Below are 23,437 nucleotides of genomic sequence, written 5' to 3'. Positions count from 1 at the left end.
TCTTGGGACGTCCAGTATAGTTGACGTTATCGATTTAAGGGTTTTAGAATAACTCTGTTATTTTTTGTTTTTACTTTCTAAAAAACACACATATTGTCAAAATGTCGGATCGGAGCAAATTATTATAAACGATTTCTTAGATTTGACAAACGTTTAAAAATAATGTTTACCCTAGGTAGGTACATAAAAATTGCTCGACCGACTAAATACCTACTTATATGTATGATGACGATGAAGATGGCAATCTTACAGCTCTTGTTCTAATGAGTAAGTATGTAAGTGCGAAAGTGACGCATGACATGTGATAAAAATGCGACCATGATATCGACGCTGACTTAACACACATAGCTAACATAGGTTTTACTTAGTAATAAAATAAGTAGGTATATCCTTACCAAAAGATAAGAAATTAGCCACGGAATAATTGGAAATAATAGTTTATTTATTATAATTTATAAGGTACAACAAATACAGTTATTTCCGAGCCATGGTGATCACGTGATTGTATAAAGATATCTCATCTTGTATCTATTTAGGTTTCAAGTTTCAACACTATGTCCAGTAATACTAACAGAGCCATAAGCAGGTGCTGAGCCCTCAAAAACCGCTTTACCACGAATAGGAATGAAACCTGAAGGTCCCAAATCCTCAGGGTCCTCGTAATTGGCTTCTATAGGTCTCTCTGGGAAGTCGGAGAAATCGGGGAATTCAGGTTTTGGTCTCGAAGGTTTTTCTGTAAACAAATAATGGTGATAACTGATTAATCTGTATTCGCGCTTAACCCACTTGTTACTATTGTCCTTTAACGCCACATTGTTTTTTGGTTTTTGTAGTGGCTAATTGACAACATATCGAAAAATCACAAAAAAATCAGGGGTAAGATTTTTTTGTTTTAGTAAAAAGTGGGTTAATATCACATGGGTAATTATCTCCTTATACGTTTATTATGTTTCTCTCTCTTGATTGTTCAAAAACTGATAGCAAAGTTGCATTTTATTCACATGTGAGGCAAAGTAATCAAATGCAAATTTTGAGTTCTTTTCTTATGTTTGCTGGTAGAATTGATTGAATTAATAACATTCATTTAGATTTTATTTATTTTTATTTTGTTTGATAACTTACAGTTAATATTTTGTTTTGGTTGGTGTGGTGAAAATTTTTGAGTTTCACTCGAGCGCAAATTTTGTTTAACCCTCGTGCTTTGAAATCCTCGCAACCCTCAAGATTCCATTTTTCGCTCTGATTCAATTTTGGAATCTTTCTCTTGTCCGGGTATTAATATTAATACGATCGGTTAAACAACCACTTTGCCCCCTCGTAAAACAAATAACTATTGTCTTATCTACCTATCTAGGTACTAGTATAAGAAAACTTGCCGTACCTTTATCACCAGATTTTTTCTTGATCCATATGTATTTCTTTCCATCCGGACCTATTTCTGTCGCTTGCAATGGTGGACCTGCAGAAGAAAACGTAACGTTCTTAATGAGGTGGCGGCCTTCATAGTAAACCTTAAGGGGCCCACTGATTAACAGTCCGCCGGACAATATCGGCCTGTCAGTTAGAACAAAAAGTTGACAGTTCCGAACAACTGACAGGCCGATATCGTCCGGCGGACTGGTAATCAGTGGGCCCCATTACATTTATTTTTTGAATCGATTTTTAATCTTAATTCAACAGCTAATTAATATAGCAGCATTACTGCCACAGAGGTGACGAAAATTCAAGTATGTAGTTGGGAGTAATGCTAGCTGCATTTTCAAAATCTATATATACATATATAAATGTGAAAAACCTGGCTGACTGACTTAAATCAACGCACAGCCCAAACCGCTGGGACTAGAAAGACCAAATTTGGCAATTAGGTTCCTTATGGGTCCACTAAGAAAGGATTTTTCAAAATTCATCCCCTAAAGGGGGCGTGCGAAGCCGCGGGCAAAAGCTAGTATGTCATAAAATTTAGTTTTTATCAAAAAGTTTATATTGATATTATACAAAACAATATATAGAATTATATTTATAATATTGTTATTGCTTAATTTTCATTTTAAGATTTCAATATTGTTTAATTTTGTTCCAATTTTTTTTAGGAATAAAATTATTTTAACAATTTCTTTTTTAATATTTTTTAAACAATACCTATATTAAGAAAATAAGGGTTGGAAGGTCAGATGGCAGTCAATTGCGTAAAAACTAGTACCTACGTCAATTTTCTTGATTAGTTGGCAATCGGACCCAGGCTCTCATAAGCCGTGGCAAAATGCCGGGACACCGCGAGGAAGATGATGATATTAAGAAAACAACATACATGGAAATTTAGCAAACAGCTTGATGCTACCTATAGTTCTCGCTGTTTCTCTGTCGACGTTCACCCTTGGAAGCTGCCTCCTGTTGTACAGGACTGGTGCTGTGAATATTAAAAAAACACTTTTAATAGTACCGTACAACAGGGTGAGTAGGTTTCGCGGGGAGAGGTGGGTTATGAATGGGGAGAGAAGGTTTGAGAGGGGGGTGAGAAGGGAATTTAAGGCTACTGCTACAAAAATGATGTATTCCAATTTAAAATGGAGCTATAGTAATACGCATAATAAAAAAAAATCGATCCAACAATCTTCCAAAATCACCTTTGTATGAAATCCCCTCTCACCCCAAATACGAGGCACTACGGGGTGAGGTGGGTTTTCCTCTTTATCGTCAAAAGTTATGAAATGGAACTACCCAAAATAAAATAAAAAATAAAATACAAACGTCCGGAACACTTATTATATACACTATTCAGTTTTCATATGTAAAAATAAAATGTTATCGAGGTTTGAATTTCAGTTTTGACCCTACTCACCCCATTTTACGGTAGTTTATAAAAAACGCTGGTGGCCTAGCGGCAAGAGCGTGCGACTTGCAATCCGGAGGTTGCGAGTTCGAACCCCGGCTCGTACCAATGAGTTTTTCGGAACTTATGTACGAAATATCATTTGATATTTACCAGTCGCTTTTCGGTGAAGGAAAACATCGTGAGGTAACCGGACTAATCCCAATACGGGCCTAGTTTACCCTCTGGGTTGGAAGGTCAGATGGCAGTCGCTTTCGTAAAAACTGGTGCCCACGCCAATTACTGGGATTAGTTGCTAAGCGGACCCCAGGCTCCCATGAGCCGTGGCAAAATGCCGGGACAACGCGAGGAAGATGATGACTTTTAATAGTAGTTTAGGTGACTGCTACATAATAAAGATATGGCCTCGCTCTGCATTTTCTATCGCATGTATAAGTGTACGGCCTGAGTGGACGCTCGCAGCGGAGCGTTCGGCGAGGCATGCAGCGGGGCGTCGGGCTCACGCGTGATGTGAGCAGCGTGCACTAAGGCCCCTCCTATACGCTTGCATTTGTTTAACATGCACGCCGCACGCCCCGCCCCGCTGCACGCCCAACTCGAGCGTCCACTCAGGCCTTACACTAACGGGGAGTGCTCCGAGGAATTGTTCGGATTAATCCCTGCCGCTTCCTTTCGCCATCGCCCTACGCGACAACTTATCATCTTCACCACTTGGATGGTTGGCAGTCCTCAACTGTGCGTTTCTCCAGAAACTTCCTGCCTCGCACAGCTAAACTTCGGAATGAAGTGTCGCCTGCGCGGTATTTCCGGACCGATACGACCTTCAAACCTTCAAGAATAGAGCGTACTCCCATCTTAAAGGCCGGCAACGCATTAAAAACCCTGCGGTGTTGCGGGTGTCCATGGGCGGCTGCAATCGCTTACCATCAGGTGATCCGTCTGCTCGTTTGCCTCCTATATCATAAAAAAGGGTATTAAAATACGATGGTGAGGTACGGAGCGAGCTTCATAAAAAAATCGGCCAAGTGCGAGTCGGACTCGCGCACGGAGGGTTCCGCACCATCAACAAAAAATAGAGCAAAAAGTCGTGTTTGTTGTATGGGAGCCCCCCTTAAATATTTATTTTATTTTATTTTTAGTATATGTTGTTATAGCGGCAACAGAGATACATCATTTGTGAACATTTCAACTGTCTAGCTATCGCGGTTCATGAGATACAGCCTGGTGACGGACGGACGGACGGACGGACGGACAACGAAGTAATAGGGTCCCGTTTTTTACCCTTTGGGTACGGAACCCTAAAAAGCAACTTTCATTAAAACGTCACACGAGTTTTTTAATGCCCAATTATGTCCAGGTCCATACACTAAACACACATCGGTAGCTCTCTATGTTGCGTTCAGAAACCGCATATTACGACCACCATTGCGGAATTTGATTAGGTTGAACACACTCAATTGAACGTCATTTCGACTGACATTAGAATTCAGGTCAAATTAAATTCCTCTGTGATTCATTATTAAATCGATATCTATCAACGTTATTATTACGCAATAATAATAATATCTTGGCGGTCCGCAGTGTGGACGAACCTTAGTGTAAGGCCTGAGTGGACGCTCGAAGCGGAGCGTTCGGCGGGACGTGCAGCGTGGCTGTGGGCTCACGCGTGATGTGAGCAGCGTGCGCTAAGGCCGCTCCTATACGCTTGCTTTTCTTTAACATGCACGCCGCACGCCCCGCTCCGCTGCACGCACAACAAGAGCGTCCACTCAGGCCTTACACTTAGCGAATGGTGTAGTGAGTGTTATGTGCAACCCATAATCCGTACTAATATTATAAATGCGAAAGTGTGTCTGTCTGTCTTTCTGTCTGTCTGTGTGTTACCTCTTCACGCTTAAACCGCTGAACGGGTTTTCGAACCACTCGCTACGCTCTGATTCAATATTGGAATCTTTCTCTTGTCCGGGTATTAATATTAACACGAGCGGTTAAACAACCACTTTGCCCCCTCGTAAAACGAATAACTATTGTCTTATCTACCTATCTACTCGTAAAAGAAAACTAGCCGTACCTTTATCACCAGATTTTTTCTTGATCCATATGTATTTCTTTCCATCCGGACCTATTTCTGTCGCTTGCAGTGGTGGACCTGTAGAAGAAAACGTAACGTTCTTAATGACGTGGCGGCCTTCATAGTAAACGTTTTGCGCACTAGGGATGTCACTCTGTCGACACACAACACTAACGATATTCGATTTAACGACTAATGACTGGAGCCTAGTGCGCAAAACGTTCAAGCGGATAAACAAGACCAAGTGCGGGTAGTTCGAAAAACTCGCGCGGTTAGAAGATGCTGATGTCAACTAAAGCCAGTCTTCTCCGAGACCACGGGGACAACGCCGTCCTCGAAACGTCGGAGGTAAATCTTAAAACTTAGATACGCGATTAAGTCCCGTTGTACAATTTAATAGTGGCTAATTCTGTCATAGGGACTGTTCCGTCCACGAGCGTATATTTCTTTGATTTTCAATCGTAGGAAATAAAGACCATTTGCTTTTGATTGCTGAAACTAAAAGCAATCGCTGCTTTGTCGATAAATGGCACTAATGTGCGCTACAATACTGCTGTATTAATTAACAGTTGAATTAAGATTAAAAATCGCTTCAAAAAACAAATAAAGGGTCCACGGAAAGTACATGTCTAGTCACACTAGTGACATTTTGAGTAATCGCGGTTTTAAAATTTGGTACAATGTCAAAACGTATGGTAATTCCGTGACCAGGTATTATTTAACTAAAAATAAAGTTGTGTTACATTTATTATACAGTGGTAGCAAAAGATATAACTAATAGTTCATTAAGAGCTCTTCATTTTGAGATAAAAATCTCATTTTCCCAAAAATGTGACTAGACATGTTCTTTCCGTGGACCCTTTATTTGTTTTTTGAAGCGATTTTTAATCTTAATTCAACTGTTAATTAATACAGCAGTATTGTAGCGCACATTAGTGCCATTTATCGACAAAGCAGCGATTGCTTTTAGTTTCAGCAATCAAAAGCAAATGGTCTTTATTTCCTACGATTGAAAATCAAAGAAATATACGCTCGTGGACGGAACAGTCCCTATGACAGAATTAGCCACTATTAAATTGTACAACGGGACTTAATCGCGTATCTAAGTTTTAAGATTTACCTCCGACGTTTCGAGGACGGCGTTGTCCCCGTGGTCTCGGAGAAGACTGGCTTTAGTTGACATCAGCATCTTCTAACCGCGCGAGTTTTTCGAACTACCCGCACTTGGTCTTGTTTATCCGCTTGAACGTTTTGCGCACTAGGCTCCAGTCATTAGTCGTTAAATCGAATATCGTTAGTGTTGTGTGTCGACAGAGTGACATCCCTAGTGCGCAAAACGTTCAAGCGGATAAACAAGACCAAGTGCGGGTAGTTCGAAAAACTCGCGCGGTTAGAAGATGCTGATGTCAACTAAAGCCAGTCTTCTCCGAGACCACGGGGACAACGCCGTCCTCGAAACGTCGGAGGTAAATCTTAAAACTTAGATACGCGATTAAGTCCGGTTGTACAATTTAATAATGTGTAAAAATCGTGAAAGTTTAAATCAGAATTAGCCACATTGACCGTACATGGAAATTTAGAAAAGAGCTTGATGCTGCCCATAGCTCTCGCTGTTCCTCTGAGGACGTTCACCCTCGGAAGCTGCCTCCTGTGGTACGGGACTGGTGCTGTAAATATTGAAAAACACTTTTAATCATAATTTTTAATAATTGTTAAACAAAAGTTTTATAGTTTGAGGAGTATAATATATGTTTTTTCTACTCCCGTACTTTTATTTGTCATTTAAAGGGTCGTGCACACATCTTTAAAACCCTATCTTAAAGTTGTCAAGACAAGTCTTTAGTCTATTCCCTAAAAAGCATTTGTGCATACACGCAGTATCTTTTTGGCTCTTTTACGATACTTCGTGTAATGGCCACTTAAAAAAATACATTGTTGCCAACCTTATAGTCATAACACACTGTCGCACCGCAACGCGACCTTGGTTCGTCGCACCATAAAGTAAGTATAGTATAGAGTAGTCGGCCCATACAAGCCTCGCTTAGTTCCACAAAAATTCAAGAGATGTCACTCAGAGCACCATTGGGCCTAAATATATATTTGTGTTATTTCAAATCTTGCCAATTTTTAAATTAACATGTATAGTTCTAATTTATTTAGCATATTACAACAAAAACCTTTTAAAACATCCATTTACACATAGTAAATCGACGCAGAAAAAAATTAATAAATAATGGCATGAACTATTCTAAGCGCCATCTATCGCATTACTAGACAGTTAGTTTCTTGCCGTTGTAACACACTAAATAGCTCGATTGTTTGAGAAAGACTATCAATAGATGTCACTGTAGTAAATCCTCATACTTTATGATCATATCAACATTATTAAGTAATAATATAATTTATCTCAAAAATGGACGGCAAAGTCGACGTTGCCGGTTAAAAAATAGGTCGCGAAGTGTGTAGTTTATGGTCATTCTAAAAATTAAAAACATTGCAGTCTCGATTTCGGGACTGCAATAATTATTAAGTGTAAAAAAGGAAAAATAATTATTAAGTAATAAATAATATAATTTTTCTCAAAAATGGACGGCAAAGTCGACATTGCAGTCTCGATTTCGGGACTGCAATGTTGCATACAAATTCCATTATTAAACGAGTTCCAAACTTTTTAAAACTTTAAATGGCCATATCAAATGAAGGCATAGGTCCATTAAACAGCCAAACAGATGATCAGCACTTATTATTAATATAATGTTGGTACCGCGACTATTTAGGTGTCTCAAATACGTTGGCGTGAGGTTGGCGTATTTTCAGCAGAAAAATACACTTCTATTTTTTTTAAAGGCGGCAAGCAAATCTTTTTAATGGTTTTACTTTTCTCTGTGAAAATTAGAACGTTGCTTCTGTAAAATATCTCTTGCACCATTTTTGAGAAAAGCACTATATATGACTCGGCTGGAAGGCTACTTGCTGGCTTCGGATTCAATTAAACGGACTCCCAAGGTCGTCCGTTTAAAACGAATCCTCAGCTTGCAAGTAGCTACTTCCGAACCTCGACAATAATGTACTATTGTTCTTAGAAACGTGATAATAATTAAAATATATTAAACCTACATGGTATCATCAGCCACACTGTTAAGTGTTAACTGTACCGATGTACAGTTAGGAGTGTTGCTGTTTGTATATTAATTTACTTAACCTTACGCATTACAAAATTGTCCTCATATAGCTATACATATATTTTAGGACCGTCTTACACTAATCGACCTACTTGGTAACAAAACATTGTAAATTCTTGAGCAGTTTGAATAGCAGGGCAGGTGACAAAAACTTGCTCAAAAGCATAGAAGGTAGCATCCTATAGAAGTGGTGTACGCGTGCCTCCGTGAGGGACAAAACATATAAATTCGACCAATCATAGCGTCGCATTGCGCCGCTATGATTGGTCGAATTTATTTGTTATGGTGGGCAACAAATGAATTCGACCAATCACGGTGGTCAATTTACGGTGGGGAATAAAACAAGATGTGAGACTGTGACAAGGACAAACAATAATAGCGCTTTCGCTGCTACTCCTACTGAAAGATACATAAGACTATCCCGTTCTGTCAGTTATCCCCTGCTTCTATTCATGCTCAAAAGAGAAGAGACATCCGACATTTAAAAAAATATCCCTATATGTATGAGAGCAATAATACAATGTGTAAATATAAATACATACATATCTTATATTTTATGATCATATCAAAGCTGGAAGTCCTAGGTTCGGATCCCCCTAAAAGTGTATTAATATGGTGTCCCATGGTGGTGGCCCATTTGTCCCCGCCGCCATACAAGAGGTGTGGACAGATGGGAATAGATATAGACCATTAATATATACACACACAATTAAAAAACAAATAAATGTCCTATGAGGATTTGAACCCAGGACCTCCTACTTCATAGCACATAGCAGAGCAGGGTCACTGTCACTACTGACTAGCTAGGAGGCCGTAGAAATAATATACAATTTATATATATTTAAATTAAGTACAGTCAGCGTCGTATAGTAGGTCGCATCCAAAGTATTCAAATAGTTCAGTACGCCATACAAATAATATGGTGTACCGAACTATTTGAATACTTTGGATGCTACCTACTATATGACGCTGACTGTACTTATATAACAATTAACAAATCAGACTGGTAGCCACAGTTTAATGGCTAATCTAGGATTAAAACTTTTTAGTGGCTTGCCATTATGTTCAAAACATTTAGCTTCATACCACATCAAATATTTAAGTTTACCGCCATTGCCCGCCAGCATTGAACAAATTGGTTGTTAGTGGGTAGACAAAATAAAGTCACTATCATGTTAAACATTGAATTTATTAATTGTATTTTATTATTTTTAAGAGAATCTTCATAGCATGTGTCTGTCCGTTGAAACAGGAATCAATCTCAACCATCTTCCACTCAAAATATTTTACTTGTGGTACAGTCGCCATCAGATATATCGGAGCGGCCAAGGCGCTCACAAATATCTGAACACGCCTCTATTGTCAGGGCGTTAGAGTGCGTGTTCAGATATTGTGAACACCTTGGCCGTTCCGATATATCTGATGGCGACTGTACAGAGATGCATTGACTATTTCATCTTCACTCTCTTGTTGCATACATTGTAACTTCTAGTGGCTAGAGGCTGGGTCCTGAAATCAGAAACATATTTTTTATATATAAAATGTAATAATATCACAATAAAGTTTAATACACATTGCCTTCACATTGGAGTCTGTTTGCAAACACTAACCATTGTATAGATTTAGACCAAGAAAAGTATGCAGCGATATTGATCGCCTGCGCAGTACATGTGTTATTTTAAATGTCAAACATCTTTGAAATTATGACGTACCTTTCTTCTTTCTTGCTCTAACTCTAAATACTTTGGAATCTTTCGCTTGCTCGGGTATCAATATTAGCATGGGGGGTTAAAATAAAACTTGACAATAGTTATTAGTGGGCAAGGGGGCAAAGCAGTTGTTTAACCGCTCATGCTAATGTTGATTCCAGAGCAAGCAGAAGATTTGAACTATGAGCGTAGCGAGTGGTTCGAGAAGTGGAATCTTGAGCGTTGTGAGAATTCAAGGCACGAGGGTTAAACAAACATTGCCACCTCAGAAACACAGAATTTATCACCATGCCAACGCAGGGAAAATACCAACTATAAAATACCAAAAAAATCAAATCCACATGAACATTATAAAGAATTTATAATTCAAAATCATCATTTAAAAGTAAATTCTACCAGCTAACATAAGGAAACTCAAAATTTAGATCTGATTACTTTGCCCCACATGTGGGAAAAATGCAATTTTCTCATTAGTATTTGAACAATCAAGGGGGCCTTTAACAGTTGGTGTGGTGATAAATTATTTAATTAACCTTTTGTATTCAAAACAAACTTACCTGAAGTGTTATTTTTTTATCATTTATTGGCAAACAGTAGACACTGTCAGATTAATATGTAGGTTTTACCATTAGTAGTGTTCCGTTACTACATCGGGAATTCACGTCATCATCACAGGTCTTTTCGTCTATTGCAGACGATTTATGCATTGCTGTTTAGACAACGGGTTTGGTGATTGTGGAGGCCGATGCGTGAGCGGCACGACCTCCCACATTTTGGGCACATGTCACGCTTAGCACAGTCTTTAAAGCGCCACATCGGTCTTCCAACTTTCCTTTTAGCATACCTACGCAACTGCACCAAGCAAGACACGTCTAGGTATTCTATTCACGTACTTGTACTATAGTTCAAATGAAGCTATAATATGAAATTAATAAGTTTGTATAAACAGAAACAAAGCAAAGGCAACAAACGCGGTGCCGCTTTGTGGCGACTTGACTATTTGACAGTTTATTTTTAGTGTTGCCGTTGAAAGTTCTTTCTTGTCCCTAAATAGAGCTTTTATGATTTATTATTATACAATATTATTAGTTCAAATAAAATATGATATTCCAAAAGACTACAAATAATATTATATAGTACTTAAATTCCAAAATAATGATAATTATGCCTCAGTGTCCATTTCTGCTTTTTTAAGGAACAGGCGTATAACATTACCCTGAAGTAGGGGACTAATTTTAAAATAGCAATAATCATTACTTGATGCCGCTTTTGACGTTTCTGTGCACGCTGTTGTCTGTCTATACTTATAGGTCACATAATTAGTGATACAAACACCTGCCTGGTCAATATACGCAAAATTAGATATATTTATTCTAATTATAACAGAAAAAGTTTATTAAAACAAACATTAAATGCTTTTGTGTAATAATTTCAGGTTTGATAGGTACGGGTTTTGCCATGGGAGAAGTTGAAAAGGAACGTTATGAAAACATATCTTTGTATGTATAGGTACTAAGATGGTACAAATCATGTACAAATCTGTTGCTTAAAAATAAAAGCACGACGCGACGTTGCCAAACTGCTATGAGTTACTGCGAAGCCAGTTTAACTCGACAACGTCGCATCGTATTGTTACAATAGGGTATTTTCGTACTAGTCAAATCAGTTACTTTTTTATAGTTATTGCAATGCAACTTGTATCGTAAATTTTTAGAAGGCACGATAAGAGTGAATTGAGCATGAATTGAGGTATTTTATCTCATTAGGATCGAAAGAGCTCGTGAATTTGAGTACAAATAACACAAAAGTGGCAAAAAAGATCACAATATAAAAAATGGCAAAAAATAGTAGTTTTCGATATAAGTGCGAGAAGTATGTCATTTTGCACGAGTACCGAGCTTTCGATTTTTCCGGTAATATACTGAGGGGCTACCGCCAAAACCGAAATTCGCAAATTGCGGGGATCTTTCTCTTTTACTCCAATGCAGGCGTAATTAGAGTGACAGAGAAAAATGCCCGCAATTTGCGAAATTCGATTTTCGCGGTTATAGCCCTGTCACTTACAACGGATGCCTTTGCTTTGATATCTGGTGGCGTTAAATTAACTCCAAAATCGTCTGAATCACTCATTTTTATTTAATAACTTATGCTTTCTTGGCAATTACTTACAAACATAAATCACTTTAAATGTTGAATAAAAAAGGCGGGAAGGGAATAAAAAAGTTTTACTTTTAATTGCCATTTTTTTCAATGTGGATTCTGTTGTCACTGTTGTCAGCATTATGCCAATTGAAGAGAAATTGTATTATTAAAATTAATAAAATTAATTTTCAGGACATATAATTATACATGGTCAACCAGATCTTGACAGTAGAAAAAGGCGGCAAATTTGAAAAATGTAGGCGCGAAAGGATGTCGTCCCATAGGAAATTTGAATTTCGCGCCTTTATTTTACTGACAAGATTTGGTTGACCAGCTATATGTAAAAAAACATGAATCTTTTGTTATTTCATTATATTGATATATATCTAATTAATTACATTTATATTAAGTGTATAAAGTGTATTGTACGAACGTCAGCTTCATTCAGTCGCGCGTTGTTCAAGTAATACTATTGGGTCTCGAATAATACTCCTTTATGCCCAATCGCGCGTTGTTCAGGTGGGTCATTTATAAGCGGGTCTCGCATAATACTCATTTATTTAAAATGTATCAATCAAATTACTTTTTAGCACTAGTGTAAAAAAATCAAACTTTACGCACGATTTGCAGCTACAAAAACTAAACTTTTTGAGCAATTGGATTAAAAAAATATAAAGAAACGCTCAAGTACCAGTGGCATGGTGGCATATAGACGGACTTACGCCAGTAGTAATGTCTAATCCTTTTGCCATGCACCAATGGTAGCATGCGCAAAATTATTATGACAGGTATTTATTTTCAGCCGGTTTCAATAGTTTCGGCAAGACTTATGTAGCATTCTTATAATATATAAATATTATCATCACCACAGTATCGTTTTCCGAAATTACTTTATGGTTATACCGTTCGGCTACGCTATTTCTCTGTACCCTGCCTCTCCCTTCCCTCCCTGTACTCCTTAAGTGCCCGAACTCTCTTTACTCCTACTGAAAGATACATAAGACTATCCTGTTCGGTCATTTCCTTCCACCCCTCATGCTTGATCCAGTTTTAAACTAGATTCATGATTTATTCAATACGCTATAAAGCGACATCTGTTGATTACTTCTAATCGTTGGCAACGACATATGTCTACTAACTTTCAATGAAGACGTATAGATGTCGTTAGGAATTCTATGATTTGGATGTGACACAGCGCCATCTTGTATCCATGATAGGCAACAGTGCATTTTCAGTGACGCCATCTAGTAATGATGCGCTTTTAGGCGGTCACATTTGAATGTATGGGATAGCAGCGTCTGTATATATGTAGTCTGTGGTCGCACCCATAAGTGAAAGCGAGAAAGAAATATATTTTTCTCGCTCTCGCTTATGGGTGTGAATGTCATATCTGACAAATAAGTGAACCATAGACATTTGTTTTTTTAATTTCATTCATTCTTTTCCCGCTCGTACCCTCCACTCTCTGCTACTTCTAGAATATTGTGAATCTTGAATATGAATACTATTGTGCCTGTTGAATGAAAACTTAACTTTTGTGTTAAAAAACAGTGTGTCTTTCAAGTTAAAATGGATGAAGACAAAAACTTAGTGTCTACGCCTGAAGAAATATCAGTAATAGCACAAGAATCACTAAAAACAGGTAGATAGGGCAACGGCACCAGTGGCCAGCCAGGTACCAGTGGTCAGCCTTTTGAGTCGTTTATTGGTCATAAATATCTGGTATATTCGTTTAAAAAAATCGCGAGTACTTAAATAGGAGCTTTGATTCCTTATTGGTTAATACGTCACACGACAGGTGCGGTGAGGGAACGGGGGGAAGAAATATACTCGTTCATACAGGTGCTGTTTGTCGACGAGTGCAATAGTGTCATGTCCGCCATATTTTTTACTGCACGTGGTGTTCTCTTAACAGGCAAGAAAAACTATGTTTTAATGTTAAAAGTTATTGTTTTTGTTAATGATTGGTTTATTTATTAGTTTATCTATTAAACTGCATTATATTTGAATGAAAATATCAATATTTCACTTATAAATTGAGGGGGCTGGCCACTGGATAACACTTTTTTCCAAAGAATCCAGTGCCCAGCCCCCCACGGCTGACCTTTGGGTTATTCGTTTATTTTATTATTTTCGAGCCAATGCGACCGTTAGGACCGTTAAATTTACATTTTCAAATTTAGTTAGGCATGCCCTAGTCAATTTAAAGTAAAACCCAGTAGTCAGCCGCATTTGAAATAACGTTTTAATGCGGCTGAGCACTGGGTTTCGCGGATCCAGTACTCAGCCATTGACCTTGCTTGGTACGTCGCCGCCAAAAATATGTCCACATTTTTAAACCCAATCTCATTGAAATAAGGTTCAAAAGTGTATACATATTTTTGACGTTAACTATACATAACTATCATTTTGCTTTTTCCTGGTCGGTATGTATATGACTTTGTTTATTAATGATAATTAGATCTGCATAGACTCGATTAATTATTTTTTACCGAATACCTACTAGGAACATAATTATATATTACCTGATTTTCCTCATTAATTTTTGACGGATTAATTATTAGAAAATAAATATTGCGATTCTTAGTTTGCAAGAATAGTGTTAGTTAATTAAGTACCTATGACCAACAAATTTTGTGTCATAAGAATTGTACCTATAAGTTTTTTTTTTATTAAATAAGTAAACAAGTAGGTAAGTAATACATATGTATATGCAAAAAAAATATAAACTAAAATTAAATACTACAACTAACTACAATAACAATAACTAAAATAGTAATAAACAATAGATATTTGTTTAACATCGTTGATTTTGATATATGCAAAAAGTTATAAACTAAAATTAAAAACTACAACTAACTACAATAACGATAACAAAAATTATAAAGAAAATAAATATTATAATATCGTTGATTTTGATATAAATATTAGTGATTTTGATCTAATTATTATGAATAGTTTATATAGGCTGAGTACTGGGTACACAGAGGCTGCTTACTGGATTTTGGAGGCTGACTACTGGAGAAAAGTGCCACTTTTTGTTTAAACTTAATTAGAGATATTATAAAGAGGATTGTTATGTTTTTAAATATTTTGTTTTAAAACTATGATAAACAATTGATCTAACCATGTCATTTGTTTAATTATCCGACTAATCCTGTAGAAATGCCGAACGTTCAAACTAAAAAAAGTCGTTATAAGGCTGACGTGCCTTTACCCTACCGTAGATATAAGTCCACTAGATGACATGAAAAATATTTGTTAGTTTTACAATTTTATTTCAAAGTAAGTGTTTGGTCGTAGAAAAAGTATTGTATGCAACGTTGTTTAACTGAGTCAAAAAATACTCGTGGCGTCTTTATTAACAATTTTCGGCTTCGCCTCAAATTGTTACTCACGCCACTCGCCTTTTTTGACCCCTCTTAAACAACGGTTGCATAAAATACTATTAATTATTTGCTCGTGTTACAGGCAACACCCTGTTTAGTGTAAGTACGTAGGTATTATGCTTATGGATCGAGAAACGCGGTAGTGTGTCAAGCCAAGTTCGAAGAAAAATTATATTTACCTGTTCTTCCGAGGTATTGGCTGTTGTAAGGCGCTTCGTTCAGCGTTATGGCCGGGTTTCGAGTTCCTATTGTAGGTGGAGCGCTGCCAGTGTTAATGTAAGGAAGCATTGAAGTATCTGGAAAAAATGGTTTATGGCAAAAAAAAAACATTTTTGTTACAAGCTTTTATCGCTGACTGTAGTTTTCTATTCACATGCAACTAAAACTCATCTAGATAATTTTAACAACCTTGAACGCAATTAGTTTGCGTTGTTATATCACAGACTTCCTATGGCCACCTCCTGTCTCCATCATCAGATCAGCTTCATGTCATTGCAACAAGTGGATCTTTAGCTTCCAGGATTTGACCCATACTAACTGACTAACATAGTAAAAAAAGTTAAGGTGATATTATTGGAATTAGCAAATTCTAAGAGGAACTATGATTATAAATGAGAGAATAATATTAAAACTCAGAAAATACCAAAAACGTTGTTGGTGTGGGTACTTAATTAATACGTATTATTTGTGGATCTACTGGACTATGATTCGATGGTTTTATGGCTATAAAATGATACTTACACGATTCATCGTCATCCAGAGTGTCTAGTCCTGGAAAATTCTCAACATATAGTGGAATTGGCTCGATCATAGGAACACCTGTTAACAAAATAGTCAAAAAAAACCTGACGACGAAAAATATCTAACAATTAAAATCTCCACAATTCAATCCAGGAAATGGTTATGTATTTTTACTGATATTAAATACAGTGTAACACTTACCATCACTGTTCATTGTACACGAATCACCGACATCTTCCAATGCCTTTTCAACTTTTTCCAATTCTGTTTCTATAACTGATTTAATTTTAGATAATTCTGAGTTTACAAAAGCATCGGTCTTTGCCAATTCTGATTCGATAAATGCATCAACTTTTTCTGATTCCGATTCTACGAGTGATTCCGTTTTTGCAAGATTTGATTCCACAACAGATTCCATTTCCGAAAGTTCAGATTGTATTAGAGCATCCGTTTTCTCTAGTTCTGTTTCTACAGCTAAGTTTATCTTAGTCGATTCAGACTCTACTATAGCGTCAACTTTTTCTAGCTCCGTATCCACAAATGTATTTACCTTTTCTAGCTCTGATTTAACTAGATTTTCTGTTTCTGCGAGTTTTGATTCCACAAACGATTGTAGGATAAGCATTGCCAGTTGTACTAACGCTTCTTGTTCCATCAATTCTTTTGTTACTGTTTGTGTGATCTTATCATCTGTCCGTTCAGTTTCCAATTCTACTTTTCTTAGTACTGTTTGGACCATTCCTTCAGTCTTGGCTAACTCTGACTCTATAAACTCATCAAAATTAGATAATTCAGTAGAAATCTCAGTTTCCATTTGCTGAAGAGTTGAGTCCAGAGCACTTTCTATATCTGATGTTGCTCCATTTTCCATTGCTATTTGCATTTGTGGTCCCATCATTTCTAACTCTTTTTCTATGAATGCGTCAATTTCTGCCATTCTAGCGTCTATTTGATCACCGGCCTCTGCGAGGATCGCGTCCGCTAACGTAGCTCCGAACATAATATTTTTCGGTAAAAGCTTGTCTGGAGTATTAGGAGTAAACGGCAGCATAACTTCTGGACCTGCAAAAATAAGAATTCTAGGATTTTAACTTGAATTTAACTATTCACATTTCACATTGAATTGAAACCCTTAGAAGGGCTAATAAGGGTTCTAAGCACACTTCTTAGATATGGCAAAAATGACCAACCTATAACATCATCTTTTATCATTTTTTTCTTTTGCTGATATTTTACGAGTTTAAAGAGACGGTTAGGCTAAAACTTTAGGGGAGTTAAAATTTAGTAGAAGAGTACGAAAAAGGCTGAGGCAAATTACTTCTAGGCTTTTTATGAGCCTAGGTTTATAATATATAAGGTGCTAAGCTAACTTATTAGTTGCAGATATTTTTACAGCTGATAGTACTCGGTTTCTGGAGTATATTTAAATATGAAACATTATAGCTTTTACGATGTTTTTTTTTTGGAGAAAACTGAAAAACAAATTTGCTACATAAAAACACCCTGTTAATATGATTATTAACAATAGTTGACATGAGTGACATGACAGATAGCATTAAACGTCTTGTCAGTTAAATCAAAATGCACATGGTGATTATTTTTAGACGAAATTATAATTTTTTTTCGGTAAATGAAAACAAAATCTACCGTAGTAAACTGGTTTACGGCAAACAATTTGCTTTTGAACGCCAAGAAAACCAAATGCATCAAGTTTACGCTACCTAACGTCAAGCAGGTAACTAACAGCAAGATTAAAATAAAAGGTGATACGCTGGAATTTGAAGATCGAACTGTTTTCCTGGGAGTCACTTTAGACTCAAAACTGCAATGGCATGCACATATAGCCACTCTAGCCGGCAAACTCAGTTCAGCAGCCTATGCAGTGAGGAGAATCAGACAGCTAACAAACGTAGAGACGGCCAGGCTGGTATACTTTAGTTATTTCCATAGTGTTATGTCGTATGGAATTCTGTTGTGGGGAAAAGCGGCAGACATTCAGACAATATTTGTGCTGCAAAAACGAGCTGTACGTTCCATCTATGGACTGGGCGCTCGAGTATCTCTGAGAGAGAAATTCAAAGAGGTTAACATTCTTACCATTGCATCTCAATACATACTTGAGAATATTATGTATGTTCGGAAAAACATCCACGAATTCAAGCTTAACAGTGACATCCATAACTATAACACTAGAAACAAACATAAACTTGCTGTGCCCGCCCACCGCCTCCGTAAGGTTAGTACGTCTTTCGTCGGGAACTGTACACGTTTTTATAACAAAGTCCCTACTGACATAGCGAATTTACCACTTACCAAATTTAAGTCACACATTAAGCGCTCCTTGTTAAGTAAGGCGTACTACACTGTAAATGATTTTATACACGATAGAGATGCCTTTAAGCCTGTAGCTTGATTTCGATAGTATGATAAGAGTTCAATAAATATTGTTTTTTCATTGTAAATTAAATATGCTAGTGTCCAGTCGAATTGACACATGAGACAATCATGTTCTCGCTTGATTATATTGTTTAATTTAATTTTAGTTTTGGACACTTGGAGACCATATACATCTCTAAGTAATTATTTATTTTATTTTTAATGATTCTGACACTTGGAGACCTTTACATCCCTAAGTATTTATTCATTTTATTATTTTTATTTTATTGTACATACTTATATTTTTAATGATTCGGACACTTAGAGACCTTTACATCTCTAAGTCAATTTAGGCTAGTAATTATGTGAAGCTATACCGTCTTTTATGTAACATACGAGCACAAAATGCTGTGTCTCACAGCTAAGTGTTATCACTATTTTAATATTAATATAGGCCGGTAGCTTGAACATGTCATGCTCGCTTAAAAGTCTTTGCTTACGGTGGCGTCGTTGATCGGGTCGCCACTTTCCCGAATGAAGGTTGAGGGAGGCGATGGCTGAGATACGCGTCGTACTCGTGAACGGGTGCTGTTTGTGGAGACGGGTCTGTTTAAGCTAACACGAATATATTTAGTAACTTTATTTTTTAATTTAATTGCAGTGAGACGCCTCATTCGGTTCTCGTATGTTTTTTTTTTCTCGTAATGTGTTAATCATACAGGATTGTGACTTTTGGAGACCCTATACATCTCTAAGGATAATTTGATAAACTATGTTATTTTTTAGTTCTGACACTTAGAGACATTTACACCTCTAAATAAGTTTAGATTTTTTTTCCATGTATCTGTTTTGTTTTTATTTTAATATTATTATTATAGTTTTTTTATGTAATTCGACATTAAGAGACCTTATACATCTCTAAGTAATTGTATTACGTTAGTTTGATTTGGTAGTTGTAGTTGAATTTAATAATTGTTGATGTATAATTATTATTATTTTGCTTGTATGTAAATTCAATGTTGACATGTAAAAGTGCCCTTGTGGCCTATTTGCTGAATAAATGTTGAAGTTGAAGTTGAAAACATAATAATTAAATATTCTTAATTTCTATTTAAAGTTGTTTTAAAGTAAAGTATCATTTCTTAAAATATCTGCAACGAATAAATTAACACCTTATATTACATGGTGCAGGTCGGGGTTCAGGCAGATCGAAAAGGAGATGGCGGGACGACTTGGACGCATTTTATCCGGATTGGCGGGAGGGTGCAAGCGACAGGGTTGAGTGGAGGAAAGGAGGGGAGGCCTTTGCCCAGCAGTGGGACACTAAACCAGGCTAACAAAAAAAAATACTTACATGGAGAATGAGCAGCTATAGCCACTGATCCAGTGGCAGGGGCAGTGCCGCTGAACTCTGCCACGCCCGCAACTGGTATTGTTATATGTATGCCATTATCCACTCCGTCATTTGCGGCGAATGCCTGGAAATATTTTAGGTGTGATTAACAATGTGCAAGTCACGTCACGACATAATAATTGTCCCGATAGTTGTTTCAGCTAACGGTCTAATAGCGAAGAGTCTCGACCAACATCTTGAGAGACTCTCGCTAGGTGGTTGGATCAAGGGCCAGATGCAGAAGGCGGTGATCTTGGACACGGCGCGGATAGTCCGCCGGTTCTTCTCTCTGCGGCCCTGACCACCGGCAGCTTGGGCCCTGCCCCGCTGCCGGCGGCATTCTAGGTTAGGTTTTTTATAATGTGTGTATTTTTATATGGTTTTGTATATTTTTGTAATGTTTTGTAAGTGTTTTGGTATTGTACTTTTATACTCACATTGTAAAACCCTAACCTAAGACCCAAATGAAATAAACAGATACCTAATAATAATAATAAAATACTTTATTGCACACTACAAAATAAAAGATATTAGAAATACATTTATTCACCATATGAGATTAGATGGTATGTATATACAATCCTTAAAAAAAACTTAAACGTAGCTAAATTAACAATTAGCTATTGCTAAATATCAAATGATGATATAACACTTTAAACTCTCGCGTTTTGTACACATATTTAATTTCACAAAAGGTAAAAACAGTGAAAATATATCGCGTTAGACCCGTTTGTGAAATTAAATATCAAATGATGATGACACTTCCCGAGAAATTACCTACTGGCGGGGGTATAAAAACAATTGAACTCCAAAAATACTCACAGTAACCAACAATCCATTGATCAGAAACGCACACACTATATCAGTCTTCATTTCTTTCTATTACGCCACACATAACATTAGTGGCCGAAGAAATTGTGGTAATTTAATTATATAGTAATATATTCTTATCTGGCCGACTTACAAACAGAATTTCTTTGTTCAATTGATTTGAAACACGTCAAAGGGTGATACGAGAGGGTTTTAAGACACCTGCCTTTAACACGTCCTCAATTTGATATATTTATATTGTTTGATGCACGAACTCGGCCTTTTGTACTTTAAGGTTTTAAATATATACTAGGCGACCCGCCCCGGCTTTGCACGAGTTAACAAATGATACATAAACCTTCTTCTTGAATCAATATATCTATTAAAAAAAAAACCGCATCAAAATACGTTGCGTAGTTTTAAAGATCTAAGCATACATAGGGACAGACAGACAGCGGGAAGCGACTTTGTTTTATACTATGTAGTGGTATAATATTATAAACAAGCAACAACGGTTGCACTCCGGGAGTGCCGATAGAAGTGAAAACTCACCTCACTATGATGTTACCGACGCCCGGTAACACGATACATACGTTTAGCGGAGGTATTCTATTTATTTATTATAATTATATTATTATCGTTCTCAAATAAGATCACACTTTTTCATTGACATGTTTATTTACATACTGCCATGACAACGTCAAATTATTTGAACATAGGTAAAGAGTCTTGAAATAACACTGAGTTCTTCTTTATTGATTTAAATGCCATCTAAATTATGAGTGGCCATCTACACCTTACGCCCCTTACGGTCACGTGATCGCCTTACACTGTCTCGAGTTTATAATTTTTTCCCCACCTCAATAAATGCCCAGCGCCGCTAAAGAAGTTTTCACTTAAAAAAAAAGGTAATGAGCAACAACAAGAACATGGCGCTAGTGTAGGGTGGAGTGACGGGTTAGGTAGGGCTGCACCGTCATTGAGACCGAAGAAATGTTGGATGGATTTGAATTGGTGTCGTGTCCCACGGATAGGTACACAGTACATACATGCTGGTGGCTCGGATTATCGATATCATAGTTTTGGATCTTAGCCAGCCCATTACTACTGTACACTACCACTATATTAATTGTTCTTTTCTTTTGTATATTTTTACTGAAGTGTGCCAATAAAGAGTATTATATCTATCTACTTAACAATGAACAAGAGTAACTATAAAAGTCTGATTAGAGCTTATAAATTAACTGTACAGCGCACATGATGACACGCAAGGTTAAAATAATTTATGCAATGCCGCGTTCTGAGGTTTGCCATAATATATAATTTTTAATAAGGCCAATCAAAACTTTAAATTTTTTTTAATAGCACAAAATTTAAGATGGATATTCTTCTTTAACTATTTATTATTATTAGTGAAGTAGTGAATGAAATAAAATACCAATTATGTTTCATATTTTAAAATAATCTTTATTAATTTTATTATAAATAATTACTACACAATGTGAATAAAGTAAAATGTGTGTGTGTGTGAATTCATAGGGACAAGTTATTTGAAGGTAGGTACGATTTTTAAAGATCAAATATTAAACGGGAAATAAACAAGAAAATCATGACGAAATCATTTAGGAATTAAATTAAATTTAAAATTAAACTACCTATTAGGAAAATAGGTACTAACTGTAAAACATTCCAAATCAAATCTAAATGAAAAAAAAAATTAAGTAGGTAGGTGTATTATTCAAAAGAATAGCTTAAAAGTTATTTCTACTAGCCAACACGAGGAAACATCACAAAATTTGCATTTTACTTTGCCACTCTAGTGGATAAAATAATACTTTCTCATAAGTTTTTAAAGAACAAAGAGAGCCTTTACCAGCTGGCGTGTTGAAAAATATTTTATCTACCCAAATATCATAAACCCTCCATGATGCGTCCAAGAACCACACATTATGACCACCATAAAAATATACTGTTTTGTTAGAACAAATTTCTTATCTGTAACAATATTATTATTGCTAAATAATAACATCGATTTCGATAATATTATGCATTCAAATTTCGAACATCTTTGAAAAACAAAGAAATTTGATTTGACCTCTATTCTAATATCAGTCGAGATGACGTTTAGTTCGGAATGAATTGTTAATTTTCAAACAAACTTGACAAATGTCGCACGTAAGTAAGATATCGAACGATATGATAGTTGGGGCCGACTCTAGTTTGTCTCTGAATTAAAAAAAAACTATGACAGCTGCCAGAAAACTTTTCAATACTGCCATTACAGGCTAAAATTTGTTTTGTTGCATAAAATTGTTCAATTTGTTGAATTTAAACCATAAAATGAGCGATCAAGATGATATAGATATTTCGGCGACGCCTCCTGATATCCGTGACAAAGCAACTAACGTTATAAATGACTTATTACCAGCTAAGTCAAGGAAACAATACAAAGAAATATACTTCTGTCCGAGCTGGGCATGTGAATTATAATATCTGCACCATCCAAACTGTAGGTAAATAATAATTATTGTTCTAAATCAATTTCTTCATTTTCGCATTTGTTTTCTGTTTTATTTTACTAATAATTATTGTTAGTGGCCCTGAACAACACCGCGATGCCGGTCATAATATGCGGCTCCTGAATGCATCATGAAGGCTTATGATATGTGGGTAGATAAAGTAGTGTATGTAACTGTACATAATTAGGCATTAAAATACTCGTGTGATCCTTTTAAGAAACTCACTTCGTTCGTTTCTTAAACCCACACTCGTGTTTAATGCCCTTCATTATGTA

General features: G+C 36.5%; 1 protein-coding gene across 1 annotated transcript; it reads right to left on the bottom strand.

The window, feature by feature from the left end:
* Positions 1-539: 539 nt before the first annotated feature.
* On the bottom strand, positions 540-20,806 carry LOC134659054 (uncharacterized). The gene is made up of 8 exons (XM_063514661.1): positions 20,656-20,806; positions 19,795-19,918; positions 16,260-17,126; positions 16,065-16,142; positions 15,503-15,619; positions 2,309-2,407; positions 1,382-1,459; positions 540-733 (listed from the first exon to the last, which is right to left on the bottom strand). Exons 1-8 carry the CDS (start codon positions 20,704-20,706, stop codon positions 540-542), a joined length of 1,608 nt encoding a protein of 535 aa, XP_063370731.1. The 5' UTR covers positions 20,707-20,806.
* Positions 20,807-23,437: the final 2,631 nt, after the last annotated feature.

This window comes from Cydia amplana, chromosome 24, assembly GCF_948474715.1.
Source record: "Cydia amplana chromosome 24, ilCydAmpl1.1, whole genome shotgun sequence".
Taxonomy (NCBI): domain Eukaryota; kingdom Metazoa; phylum Arthropoda; class Insecta; order Lepidoptera; family Tortricidae; genus Cydia; species Cydia amplana.
This window is presented reverse-complemented; position numbering and strand designations above follow the sequence as displayed.